We start from the raw sequence: 10,944 nt of genomic DNA, 5'->3' as shown, positions 1-10,944 counted from the left end.
GCAAACATGCCAGGTCATATATTCATACCCTGACATTTGTGGCATGAGGATACTTCACTCAATGCACTATAAAACCAAATTCAATTAAACTTACAGTTGTAATAGTTTCCGGTCGTTTTATAATAGCTTCATTAGTATTTTCAACATAAATTATACACAATATTTACACTATTTTACTATTTACACTATTTGCACCAGAACAAAAATTTAACTGTAAACTTTTGAAACTTACAAGTGCTACCAGAATCTACTCTGGCTGATATGGCAGCACCAATTTCCTTTACATATGTAGTTGGCAACGCGATCATCAACGCGGCTTCAATTTTAAATTTTGTTTAAGTCTCATTGCTTTTATTTTCTTGTCAATTTCGTTACACATCCAAATTTTTGATAAATTATGAATATCCGTGACTTAACTCGTATATTATTGCTTTTTTGCATGCATGTGGTGATTAAATTTGTCTATTTTTATTTTTCCACTTCGAGCAAAGCCACAAAATCTGCCAACATTAAAGCTAAACCAGTCTGGCAACTCCAACGGCCGCCAGACAAAAATTTGTAGCCACATATAATGCACATTAACTGTAAATGTAAGTTGAGCCGAAAAAATTGAGAGTAATATTGCATTTGTTGAATGAATACAAATAGGTTTATTGTTTTCTAATCTAACTTAAATAACATCCTTGTTTGCTTGTGCCGCATTTACTTCCCGTTTACTTTGGCCCAGTTATCTTCATCATCGAACAGATCATCAAAGTCGTTGTAAAAGTCGGCATGTACATGCTTATCATTTGTATTTTGTGTGGGTGTATGTAAATGATCCATCATCATGCCCGAAGCGCTGCCCGACTGAAAATTTGCAATATGCGTACAAATTTTTAGATTGCTTATAGAAGCACATTGTTGTTTACATGTTTTAACTCACCTCCTCCATGTCCATATAGCCGGGACCTTCGGAAAACATCTCATCAACAGCAAGGGACGGCTTCATGTTCAGATCCATTTCAATTTTTTATAATATAAAGCTACGAAAACAATTTGCCCAATGTTTACGTTTTTCTGCTATAGTGCTGCCACTGCCAAAACAATGTGCCCGTCTACAGGCAATTTAAAATCGATTGTAGAATAGTCGATTAATTTGCTATGACATGTGGCAGCGCTCAGAAAACAGCTGTTCGGATACTCAATCTTATTATTATTTTACTTGGATCTTAGAAAATGGTTCGCGTAGGACTGCAAATTTCAGCAACTTTAGAAAATATTCAAACCCTCAAAACTCATGAAGATTATCCATACTTTTTTAAATTAACCTGCAGCAATTGCGGTGAAAGCTCCAATAAATGGCATGACATTACCGAGTCGGAGCGTGTGCAACAGGACACACGGAATGCCGATGGCTTTAATTTTTACATGAAATGCAAAATGTGTGGCCGCGAGAACAGCATGGATGTTGTGGAGAAAACCAATGGTAAGACCTGTACATAAAATTATGAGTTCTTGGTTTAAACTGTTACTTGCAGTGCCCTACACAGCCGATGATTCCGGCAAATACAAAACAATTGTGGTGTTCGATTGTCGAGGTGTGGAGCCCGTTGAGTTTTCGCCACGCAGTGGCTGGAAGGTAGAATGCGCGGAGAATGGCCAGAAATTTGAAGACGTGGACTTGTCCGAGGACGACTGGGTAGAATACGACCAAAAGAATAAAAATTCCGTTGGTGTGTACGAATTTGCTTCCAAGTTCATTAAGCTGAAGAAGTAAACTAGGCATTTATATATGTAAATAAATAAAAACATGTGTTTTTTCAAAGCAATTTTCTGTTGCAGTTTTACTTTTCACATAGAAAATTAAGCGTACATCAAGTCTAATAAATATATATAAAATATAGTAATTTTTTAACAATTAGTCATTCAATGTTATGCTGAGGCGCTTTAAGACACTGTGTATGGGGTGAGTGGTGATATAGTATGCAAAAATAGTTAGCTATGTATATACTATATATTAAATATAATTCATATATTTTGTTATCTGTATGCAGTAGTTGAATAAACCACACCGTGGACTCGTAGCAATCTAAAATCTAAGATTTATAAATTAATGAATGCGTCAGTAGTAAGAAATTTTCAATCATCTTTGACGTGTTAAAGTTTTAGAGGGCGTATACTTAACAGCTAAAGCTTAGTAAAATAAATTCAATGCGACTCTTAGTGGCATTTGTCGGCCACAATGGGAAAGCGCACCACGCGTATCTCGTTGCCATAATCGCAGACCACCGAATCGCCCGCGAGCATCATGCTCTTGGGGCAGAGCTGCAAATTGGCCAAGTCCAGCTTAACCTCGCGCGCCGGCTGACCCGTGCGCACATCCCATACAATAAGCGAGCCTGCAAAGCAAACAATAATTATAAACAAATTGAATTGCGAATGCATTTAGTGTACTAACCCATTCTGCTGGTGACCAAAAGCGAAGGCGTTAGCATCAGCAGACTCGAATAGGCATTCGAGATGTTAATGGTGGTAAGCAGATTACCCTGAAAGCGCTCCCAAACGCAGATGCGTTCGTCTGTGCCCAGCGAAATCACATAGCTGGGCGCACAGGCCAAGCAGCTGATGGCGCCATCGTGAGCTTGTATATTGTACAAGCAGGCGCCCGTAAAGAGATCCCAAACACACAGCAGACCATCCTGTGAGCCAGAGCCGCCAGTGCCTGGTTGCCAGCGATCCACAAAGAGACAGGTAATGGGACCGCAGTGACCATGCAGCGTGTACTCCACATCAGACTTGTTGAGGCAATAAACCTGCAGGCAGAAAAGCTTTTAATAAAGATATTTACAAATAATTGAAGTGGACTCACCTTAAGCGTGTGATCTTGACTGCCGGTAAAGACCATATCGTTGACCACTTGCATGCAGGTAATGGGCTGCTGATGTGCCAGACGCACGCCTTCAAGTGTTATTTTCATCTCCTCCTTGGTCTGCGGCGCGGCGAACTGATGCTGCTGATGCGGCATCATAAGCCCCAGACTGCCAGTGGAGCCAGTGCGCACATGAGCTGTAAATAAATCAAAGCGTAAGCTTTACTTTTAAGTTGAAGAGTGAGTGCACTTACTGCGCCTGTAGGCCGAGGTGAAGCCCCAGTCAATCTGCCTGCCCTTGTAGTAGGTTTCCAGGCGATAAAAGTCCAGGCGTCCATTCAGACGTGCGACAATAACACGATCACCATTTAAATGAATGTGTGTAATTCCCTGATTACGTTTGGCGTCCTCCTGGTAAGCGCACTTGAGCACGCCCGCTGGCGACTCCCACAACTCCACACGCCCATTGGCACAGCCTACGGCAATGAGATTATCAAAGTAGTCCAAGCACCAGACAGGCGAACTGGGCAGTTTACGCAGCAGAGTGTGCCCGTCCGGACGTGGCTGTGCAATTTGCATATCCCGACGCGCTATGCTGGCCAGCTGCTCACCATTGCGCGCATCCCAGACGCGTATTTGGCCCTTGAGACAGCAGCTTATAATATAGTTGCCATCGGAGGCAAGACACTCAATGCGATGCTTGTGTCCGGCAATGCGTGTGGTCACGCCTTCGAGTATGTGCTCGGTTTGCGTATGCGGCGCCTCCGACTCATGCCAGCTGGAGCGCCACTCCGCATAGTTGCGCGTGCAGATGCAGCGATAAAAGACGACCATGGTGTAGCAGAGCACAAAGATGCTGATGCAGCAGAGTAAAATAGCCAGAAAGATCTCCATGGGACTCTTGGGCACCAGCGGCACGCCGCCAGACATGACCATAGGCGACTCACGACGCGGATCATCATCATTAAAGTCTAGCGGATCCAGCGCTGCGGCGAGTGCCTTCCACTGAAAGTTCTGACGCAGCTGCTCCTGCGCATTGCGCAGCAGCGTGGCCAGCTCGGGTGTTATAACATGCGTCAGGCGTATGGTGGGCAGCAGCGTGACATATTGTCCGCTGAGCGACACATTGTACTGCTTCATAATGGTGGACCAATGGAAGTTGGACAGAAAGTAGTTGAGCTCAAAGTTGGGATAGCGCAGACGCAGCAGCTCCTCGGCTGTTTCGTTAAAGTTCGCTGCCTGCTCCGTAGCCAAAAAGCTGGGCGTGCTGCTGCTGGCCAAAGGCTCGCCTGTGGGCTTGAAGCCCTGGAGGAAGCTGCTGACAGCGCCGCGTGTGGCCTGCAGATGACGTTGCAGCTCATAGGCGCTGCTCAAGGTGGCATTGCCACGCATGCTAAACAGCTGCTCCAGATAGCCAGAGTTGTAGACAATCGAGCAGATCCAAACGCTCATCCAAATCATAAAGGCGCGTTGAAAGAAACGCGTGCGTGCCCAGAAGTTAACGATCTTGATGCGCTTGGGTATGCGCGGCTCGGAGGCGCCGCCATGTGCGGCATGTCCATTCAACAGCGCATTGCGCTCGCCCACAGACTCGGCAAAGCAGAGCTTCGGATGCGACTGCGAGCGCTGAAAGCCGCCGGGTATGTAAGTGGGTGGCGGCGTAGCTCCAAAGAAACGAAAGTCCTGACGTTGCAGCAGACCGCCTGGTGAACCATTGCCCAGCGTGCAGCTCAGCATCATCTTGGGCAAATGCTTAGCCTCCGTGGTGTACTCGGCGCGCTTTATATTCATGGCCAGTATGGTGGAGAACAGCAGCATTTGCAGCATAAAATCCGACATCAAGCCCACAATGGCAAAGATGCAAAACTCTTGTATAACGGGCACAAAGGTAGCCAAGCCTATGGTCAGTATGGTAATCTCGGTAAGCAGCGTCTTGCTTATGTGCCAGCCTTCCTTGCTGAGCGCCTGAGCGACGCGTATTTTTACATCGAAGGTTTCATCCATAGACACCACGCACTTGGTTATAACCAAACTATTCTCCAAGCCCACCAGTATAACCAAATAGGGAAATATGTCCTTGGACTGCAGCGAAATGGTCAAGCCGAAAAAGAAGCACAAGCCCAGCGACATGGCCAGACTACCCAAAGTGGTGAACACGCTGCACAAAGCCAGCAACACGCGTGAGCGGAAGACGTCGATTTTGCGCACCGAAAAGTAAACGTAGACAAAGACCAGCACAAAGGCCACCGAAAGCGGCAGAAACTCCCATATTTTGTACTCATCGGGATAGAAGATGTAAGTGATGGTAGCAGGCTCCAGTTCCGGCTCCGCTTCCACCTTCAATGGTGGATAATAACGCAGCAGCTTCTCCTTCAGTGTGGCCAAGTACTCCGCATCGTTTTTGGTTAGTACAAGCGTCAAGGCGTATTGTATAATGCGCGAGCGTGCGCGCAAAGGATAACGCTTGAAGCCTGTATCCTGCATGGGCAGTCCAAACAGCATTTCAGCTGTTGACACCTTCGATTTTTGCAGATTCTGTAATGAAGCAACATTAGTAATGTAATAAATTCAATTTAAAACTATGCTAAAGATAATGGACTGCTGACTAATGGCATTAGTGGGCTATGCTAATCTGCTTATCTAGCGCATATTGTTGCTTCTTTGTAAGGTAAACAAAATATTGCCTAAAATAGTATTATCTATATGATTGCTATCTAAACACTTTTGGCATACTATCAAATTTAATAAACATTTAAACAATAAATGTGTATTTAGCTGTGTGTGTACGATTGGCTTGAAGTTCAGGGCCTTCCCGTGCTTAAAGGTCGCAACTTAAATACTCTTATAGATGCTAGATAAGCAATAAGTATGCACATGCTAAATAATTACAAAATTTAAAGCTAATAATTGTGTATAGCAATTGCGAATTGCTTTAACACTAGTTTACAAAAAAGTTCTGTGCTGCCTCAAAGCTCTTTATATAGTTCTAATGTGCTAAGATTTATTTGAAAGTTAGAATTGTTTTATTGATTTTTGCTGTCCTACAACTTTTATATACAATGTGCTCAAGTTTATTGCATTGTTTTAATGGTTAACGACTTTCAAACGTTTAAAAGAATAAATTTACTACTTTTATTGTAAATGTTGTATAAACTGATTACATGACTCGCATGCTTTATGGCATTGGCGATTAAAAACACTAGTGTAATAATAAAAAGGCTCTTTAAATCAAACAATTCAAGTTGCCAAACAAATTATCAGATAGCCAACACACCTGTAGCTTATATTGTTTTAAAATATTAATGTATGGGTGTGTGAATGAGAATGACTCACGAAGAGTTAACTATTTGGCAAAGTTATGTGCAGATAACTTTAGAAATTAGCTGCGAACTTGAGGCTCTCTCATTAGCACTAAACTACACTCGTTAGCAAATATATGAATGAATAAATATACTTTATTTAGTATTGAACTTTGGCTGCGGCCTAACTAAACTTTGCACTAACAAAAAATTGTGCGTGTTACTTAGCGAGAACTTTATGAGTTTTGAAAACTATTTGCATATGCGATTGAAAACAACATTTTGCTAAAATGACGTACTAAAATTCTAGTTAGTGGGGCTCTACACTTTACTAACTGAAAACCATTTTGGAGTTTGCTGCCGTCAGAGTCAAAGTGCAGTCCCGTCGCCGTCCGGTCCGGTCTGTGGGGTGTGTCGAGTGGCTTGGGTAAATGTAATTTGACGCAAATTTGCACAGACAACTAAAAGCCATTAGCCATAGCCCTAAGTACATAGATCACAAACGCATGCAAGCAATGCAACGTTTTTATATCGAATACACTCACATGATACTGAAATATGGTATTCAATATATTCGTATCACGGCTAAAGTTTTGCGAATTCTGTGCCCACAGATTCGCCGGCGACAGCAAGAGGCAGCCGTATTCGGGAAAGATCTGCTCCAGTTGTCCCTGTGCGCCGCGCTTAACATTGTCCACATGCAGACAGCTTTGCTCCAGTGTGCGTTGACTACAGGAAAGTAACAGTTGAATTCAATTAAAGGCAATGTCAATGTATATACTTACTTCTCGCTGCTCTGATGATTGCGCACAATTTCGATCAATTTAAAAACTTCATAAAGCGGCGCTCGAAACGCATCCATTAGCTGCATTTCATCGTTCCAAGGCTGCACGCTAGCCCGTAGCGTTATCTGTTGCACGTACAGGGCTGGACTGCTTGGTGCCCAGGGCAGCGAGCCACGCCCACTGCTACTGCTGCTGCTGCTGCCATTGTATGCGCCTGCATTAGCTGCACTCTGATTATATTCAGCTGCTGCTTCGTTGAAGATCGGCGTATAGGGCAGCACTATCTTGGTGGGTATAGTGCCAGGCAAAGGAATATTGATCAATGGATAGCTAGAAAATAAGAGTTGATATTATTATTATTAATTTGTTGCTTCTAGGGTTAAACGCTTTGCTTTGTCATCTAAAGCGTGTCTCCAACCATTTGCCGCAATCAAAATATGCATGAGCATTATCAGTGTTTTGGCTTTTAAATTATTCAAGGTTAGGCAACAAAAAAAAAGGTGAAGCTACTGACCAGCTGATAACAGCTGGCTGGCCGCCCAATATATAAATAAACAACAACAATCGACTAGAAGAAGAAAGTAAGTGTAGTAGCAGTGGAAAACTATGCGCTGCATTACTTTTGTTGATAAGGGCAACGACTCGACTTGGCAACCAAGAGGTGCTCCTTAATAATATTTGAATTCGGTTTAAGTACTAGAGTCGAGTACAAAAGAAGTGCACATTTGAATTTAAGAATTAATTCAATTTATGAATGAGTTCGGTTACAGTTTTTATAGACTTATTCTATGGGTATTTCATTCAGTCTTTTGCCATTTGATCGTTTGACTTTTGAATTTTGATTGATGAATGCAACTTCAGCATCGTTTATAAAAGATAAATTACTGAACTATGAACGAGGCGCTACTGAGGTATAACAAGTTCAAGAACAAAATGACACAATTCAGCAAGATTTTGTTTAAATTAAATTAAATAAAAATTTAAAACAAGTGACTACACTTGTTAGTAAAAATAATGAATATTTTGAGCTAGCTTAGAAAATAAGTGTATAATAATAATTGCAGGGTATTTCAAAAAGAAAAAACCAACACCTAAGCACAAGTTTTTGTTTTTTTTTTTAATTAAAATAAAATTCCAAACAATTGTAATAAATTAATGAATATTCTGAGGTATTTTACAAAATAAGTGCAATATTATTTATGTTCATTATTGCAGGGTATTCCAAAAAGAAAAAACCCACACCTATGCCCAAGTTTTGCGGTTTCCTGCTTGTTGCTTATTCATCGCCCAACAACAAATGTTGCTTACTCTCTTTCTCTCACCCGAACTGTTAGCTATTAAACTTTTATGTATATGGACACGACACGAAATAATAAATAAAGAAAAAAGCACTACCATATGGTCGGCCAGTGTGTGTGTATGTGTGTGTGCCTGTGTATTTGTTATTAAATTTTCTTATAAATTCAATTAAATATTTGACACTGTGGCTGTCGCGCACTTTTTCTCAAAAGGTCTCAGCTTTAAATGTTTGCCTTTAAGTCTAGACTCTAGACGCTGTTTATTTATTTTAATGAAATAAGAAAAGCAATAAAAAACGCCAGTGTACGCGTGGCTTCATGCTCAATGAACTAATTGAGTACTGTATATATAAATTAAATTTGTTGCATAATTTAAACATTGCTAAAAATAGCGAACGAAATTGTAGCCGAAAGAAATTTTTATGTTTGACACGCTTTGTTTAATCAAGCTGTGCTTATTTTTGTGAATAATATATGCATGCAATAACATTGTAATCAATAAATGAATCTGGCAGTGTTAATTTACTTTGCTATATGTAGCATTATATATAATAAATAATAGAACGATTGACGCATGCCGTATTGGTTCAATAATTTGCGCTGATAATCATTGAATATTTATTATCTAACTGCAAGGCAAGCGAATTGGAATTGGAACTCAATTGTATTAAAAATGAGCTAATCAACAGAAAATGTTGCAAATTACTTGAACTTTTTAGTGTTTACATTTATTACATTATGTGTCATGAGTAATTTATCTCCATAAACTAACCCCTTTTGCATTAAGCCTGCTCTAAGATTAAAATTGCGATAAGCAAAATGTCTGCTTAGCATGCAATGTTGCCTAACCCTGTATGACAGTGTAAAATAGGCAAACATTGTTGCTCTTAGCAACGCGATTTTCGCACATAATTCCTAGAATAATTATGAGCCAGGCCTTTCTATTTTTTGCCTAGCCTAAGAGAGCGAGAGTGAGAACTTACCAAGAGAGCAAGATCGCCATTAGTGCAATGCTGGTGGCGCATGTTGGATAACTGGAGAGAAACAAGCCATGCTTGTAATAAAAATGAGCAACCGAAGCTGGTAGACCGGCTGACGCTGTCGTCGATGATGATGATGATGTTGTTGCTGCCGCCGCCGCTGCTGCTGCTGTTGTTGTTTTTGGTGTTGTTGCTGCCGCTGATAGATTCATATTGTATTTGGGTGCTTTGCCGGTTAGACTGCTGCCATTTGTTGTTAGCGGCAATGAGGTGGAAGTGGATGAGGCAGCAGCTGCTGCTGCTGCGTTTTTCGCAGAGCCATCTGTTGCGGCAGCCATGCCCTGCCTCTCTTACACACACAACAACAACACACACACGCACACGTGTACAACGCGCACAAGCGCAAGAGCGATAAAAAGAGCAGCCGCGACGAGTGTGTGAGTGAGCTCGAGCGACCGGAATTTACACCAAAATAAAAACAAAAATTTACACACACACACACTAACACTAATACACGCGCGCGCAGCCAAGAGAATTGTTGAACTTTAGGCTGGACAACTGACAGAGTTTGTAGTTTGGTTTTTGTTGCTTTTCAATGGCAAACAAATTACGCAATTTCGCATATGCAACGCATCATTTTCACCAGGGAGAGAGACTTTTTATATTTATTTATTAATAGCACTATTTGTGTTGGCTTGCGCTTTGCCGTCGCTTTGATTTGTGCTATAATGACAACCGCAGCAACAATATCGACACATTTTTGCATTTGTGATGTGCTACCTATTGATTTTTCTTTTTCTTTCGCTTCATTCGCACCTTTGGCCCAACGTTTATATGCGCCGTTTAGCTGTTGTTTAACAATTAATTGACTTTTTTGCGCATCTCTTCACACCAACACACACACGCTTACACTCATCAGAATGCGCTCATATTATTTGTCGCCCACTTTTCCATGCGTCCGTCCACTTGCGGCTTATTGTTATCAAATTATGCCGCAACTCGCGACGCGCTGCACGTTTTGTTATTCAAATTCACAAGAGCAATAGCTATATGTACAGCTGTTTGCATTTGCAGCACTTAAGAATTACAAAGCTTTTGGCAAAAATATAAACGCGACGCGACGTCCGCAAAGATCGTTTAAATGTATTGTTGATATTGTTAGAATTAGTGATGTGCAGAAGCAAATGGAAGCGCTCATCGATATATCGATTGCAGCAACTGTCATCCGGCATACACTTGGCTTAACATTCCAGTGTAAGGTCACACTACACAGCACAGCTGACTGCTTAGCGCAAGTTTTAAATTGTGTGTTGCATAAATATCTTATTAGTAATGCAAAATTGCTTGAGCAAAATCAAATTATCTTATATACATACATATTTTTTGTTAAATTTTGTTTGTTACGCAAGCAACTTGCCTTTACTTATGTAGTCAGCGCTTTAATTTTGCACATTGCACTTGCCCAGCCAATTTAAAAATGCATTTGATTTTCTTTTTGCGCTGAACTTTGGCAGCAATTCGCAGTGGCGCTTGATTAAATCCAAAGTTAACTCTCCGCGGTGTCGGCAAACATCAAAAATGCATGCAACAACAATTTGAATAGAAACAAACGCAAGGCACACACAGAAATCATAAATGTCGACACGTGCCTAGGTTAGAGCCAAAGGCCACGGGCTTATGGAGTTCACTTGGACTACTGTTTAAGGTCTGGCGCATAAATTATGCGTCAAA

At 41.4% G+C, this 10,944-nt stretch overlaps 3 protein-coding genes across 4 annotated transcripts; 1 reads left to right on the top strand and 2 right to left on the bottom strand.

Annotated features, from left to right (window-relative positions):
• The first annotated feature begins 390 nt into the window (after window positions 1–390).
• On the top strand, window positions 391–1,811 carry LOC108597091 (UPF0587 protein GA18326). 2 transcript variants are annotated; one of them, XM_017983454.2, is made up of 3 exons: window positions 391–590; window positions 1,317–1,468; window positions 1,521–1,811. In XM_017983454.2, exons 2-3 carry the CDS (start codon window positions 1,411–1,413, stop codon window positions 1,757–1,759), a joined length of 297 nt encoding a protein of 98 aa, XP_017838943.1. In that variant the 5' UTR covers window positions 391–590; window positions 1,317–1,410; the 3' UTR covers window positions 1,760–1,811. The 2 variants fall into 2 exon arrangements, with proteins under 2 accessions (XP_017838943.1, XP_017838942.1); XM_017983453.1 differs by lacking the exon at window positions 391–590 and having other exon boundaries at window positions 1,219–1,468.
• On the bottom strand, window positions 627–1,088 carry LOC108597092 (COP9 signalosome complex subunit 9 homolog). The gene is made up of 2 exons (XM_017983455.1): window positions 926–1,088; window positions 627–849 (listed from the first exon to the last, which is right to left on the bottom strand). The coding sequence occupies exons 1-2, from the start codon at window positions 1,001–1,003 to the stop codon at window positions 703–705; spliced, it is 225 nt and encodes a 74-aa protein (XP_017838944.1). The 5' UTR covers window positions 1,004–1,088; the 3' UTR covers window positions 627–702.
• A 38-nt stretch (window positions 1,812–1,849) lies between the features above and the next one.
• Window positions 1,850–10,348, bottom strand: LOC108597090 (sterol regulatory element-binding protein cleavage-activating protein). The gene is made up of 7 exons (XM_017983452.1): window positions 9,217–10,348; window positions 6,936–7,265; window positions 6,696–6,879; window positions 3,106–5,386; window positions 2,852–3,048; window positions 2,441–2,795; window positions 1,850–2,381 (listed from the first exon to the last, which is right to left on the bottom strand). Exons 1-7 carry the CDS (start codon window positions 9,549–9,551, stop codon window positions 2,203–2,205), a joined length of 3,861 nt encoding a protein of 1,286 aa, XP_017838941.1. The 5' UTR covers window positions 9,552–10,348; the 3' UTR covers window positions 1,850–2,202.
• Between the last annotated feature and the right edge of the window lie 596 nt (window positions 10,349–10,944).

Source organism: Drosophila busckii, chromosome 2R (genome assembly GCF_011750605.1).
Source record: "Drosophila busckii strain San Diego stock center, stock number 13000-0081.31 chromosome 2R, ASM1175060v1, whole genome shotgun sequence".
In the NCBI taxonomy this organism is placed as follows: domain Eukaryota; kingdom Metazoa; phylum Arthropoda; class Insecta; order Diptera; family Drosophilidae; genus Drosophila; species Drosophila busckii.
Note: the sequence above shows the minus strand (reverse complement) of the source record. Positions and strands in the feature narration are given on the sequence as shown.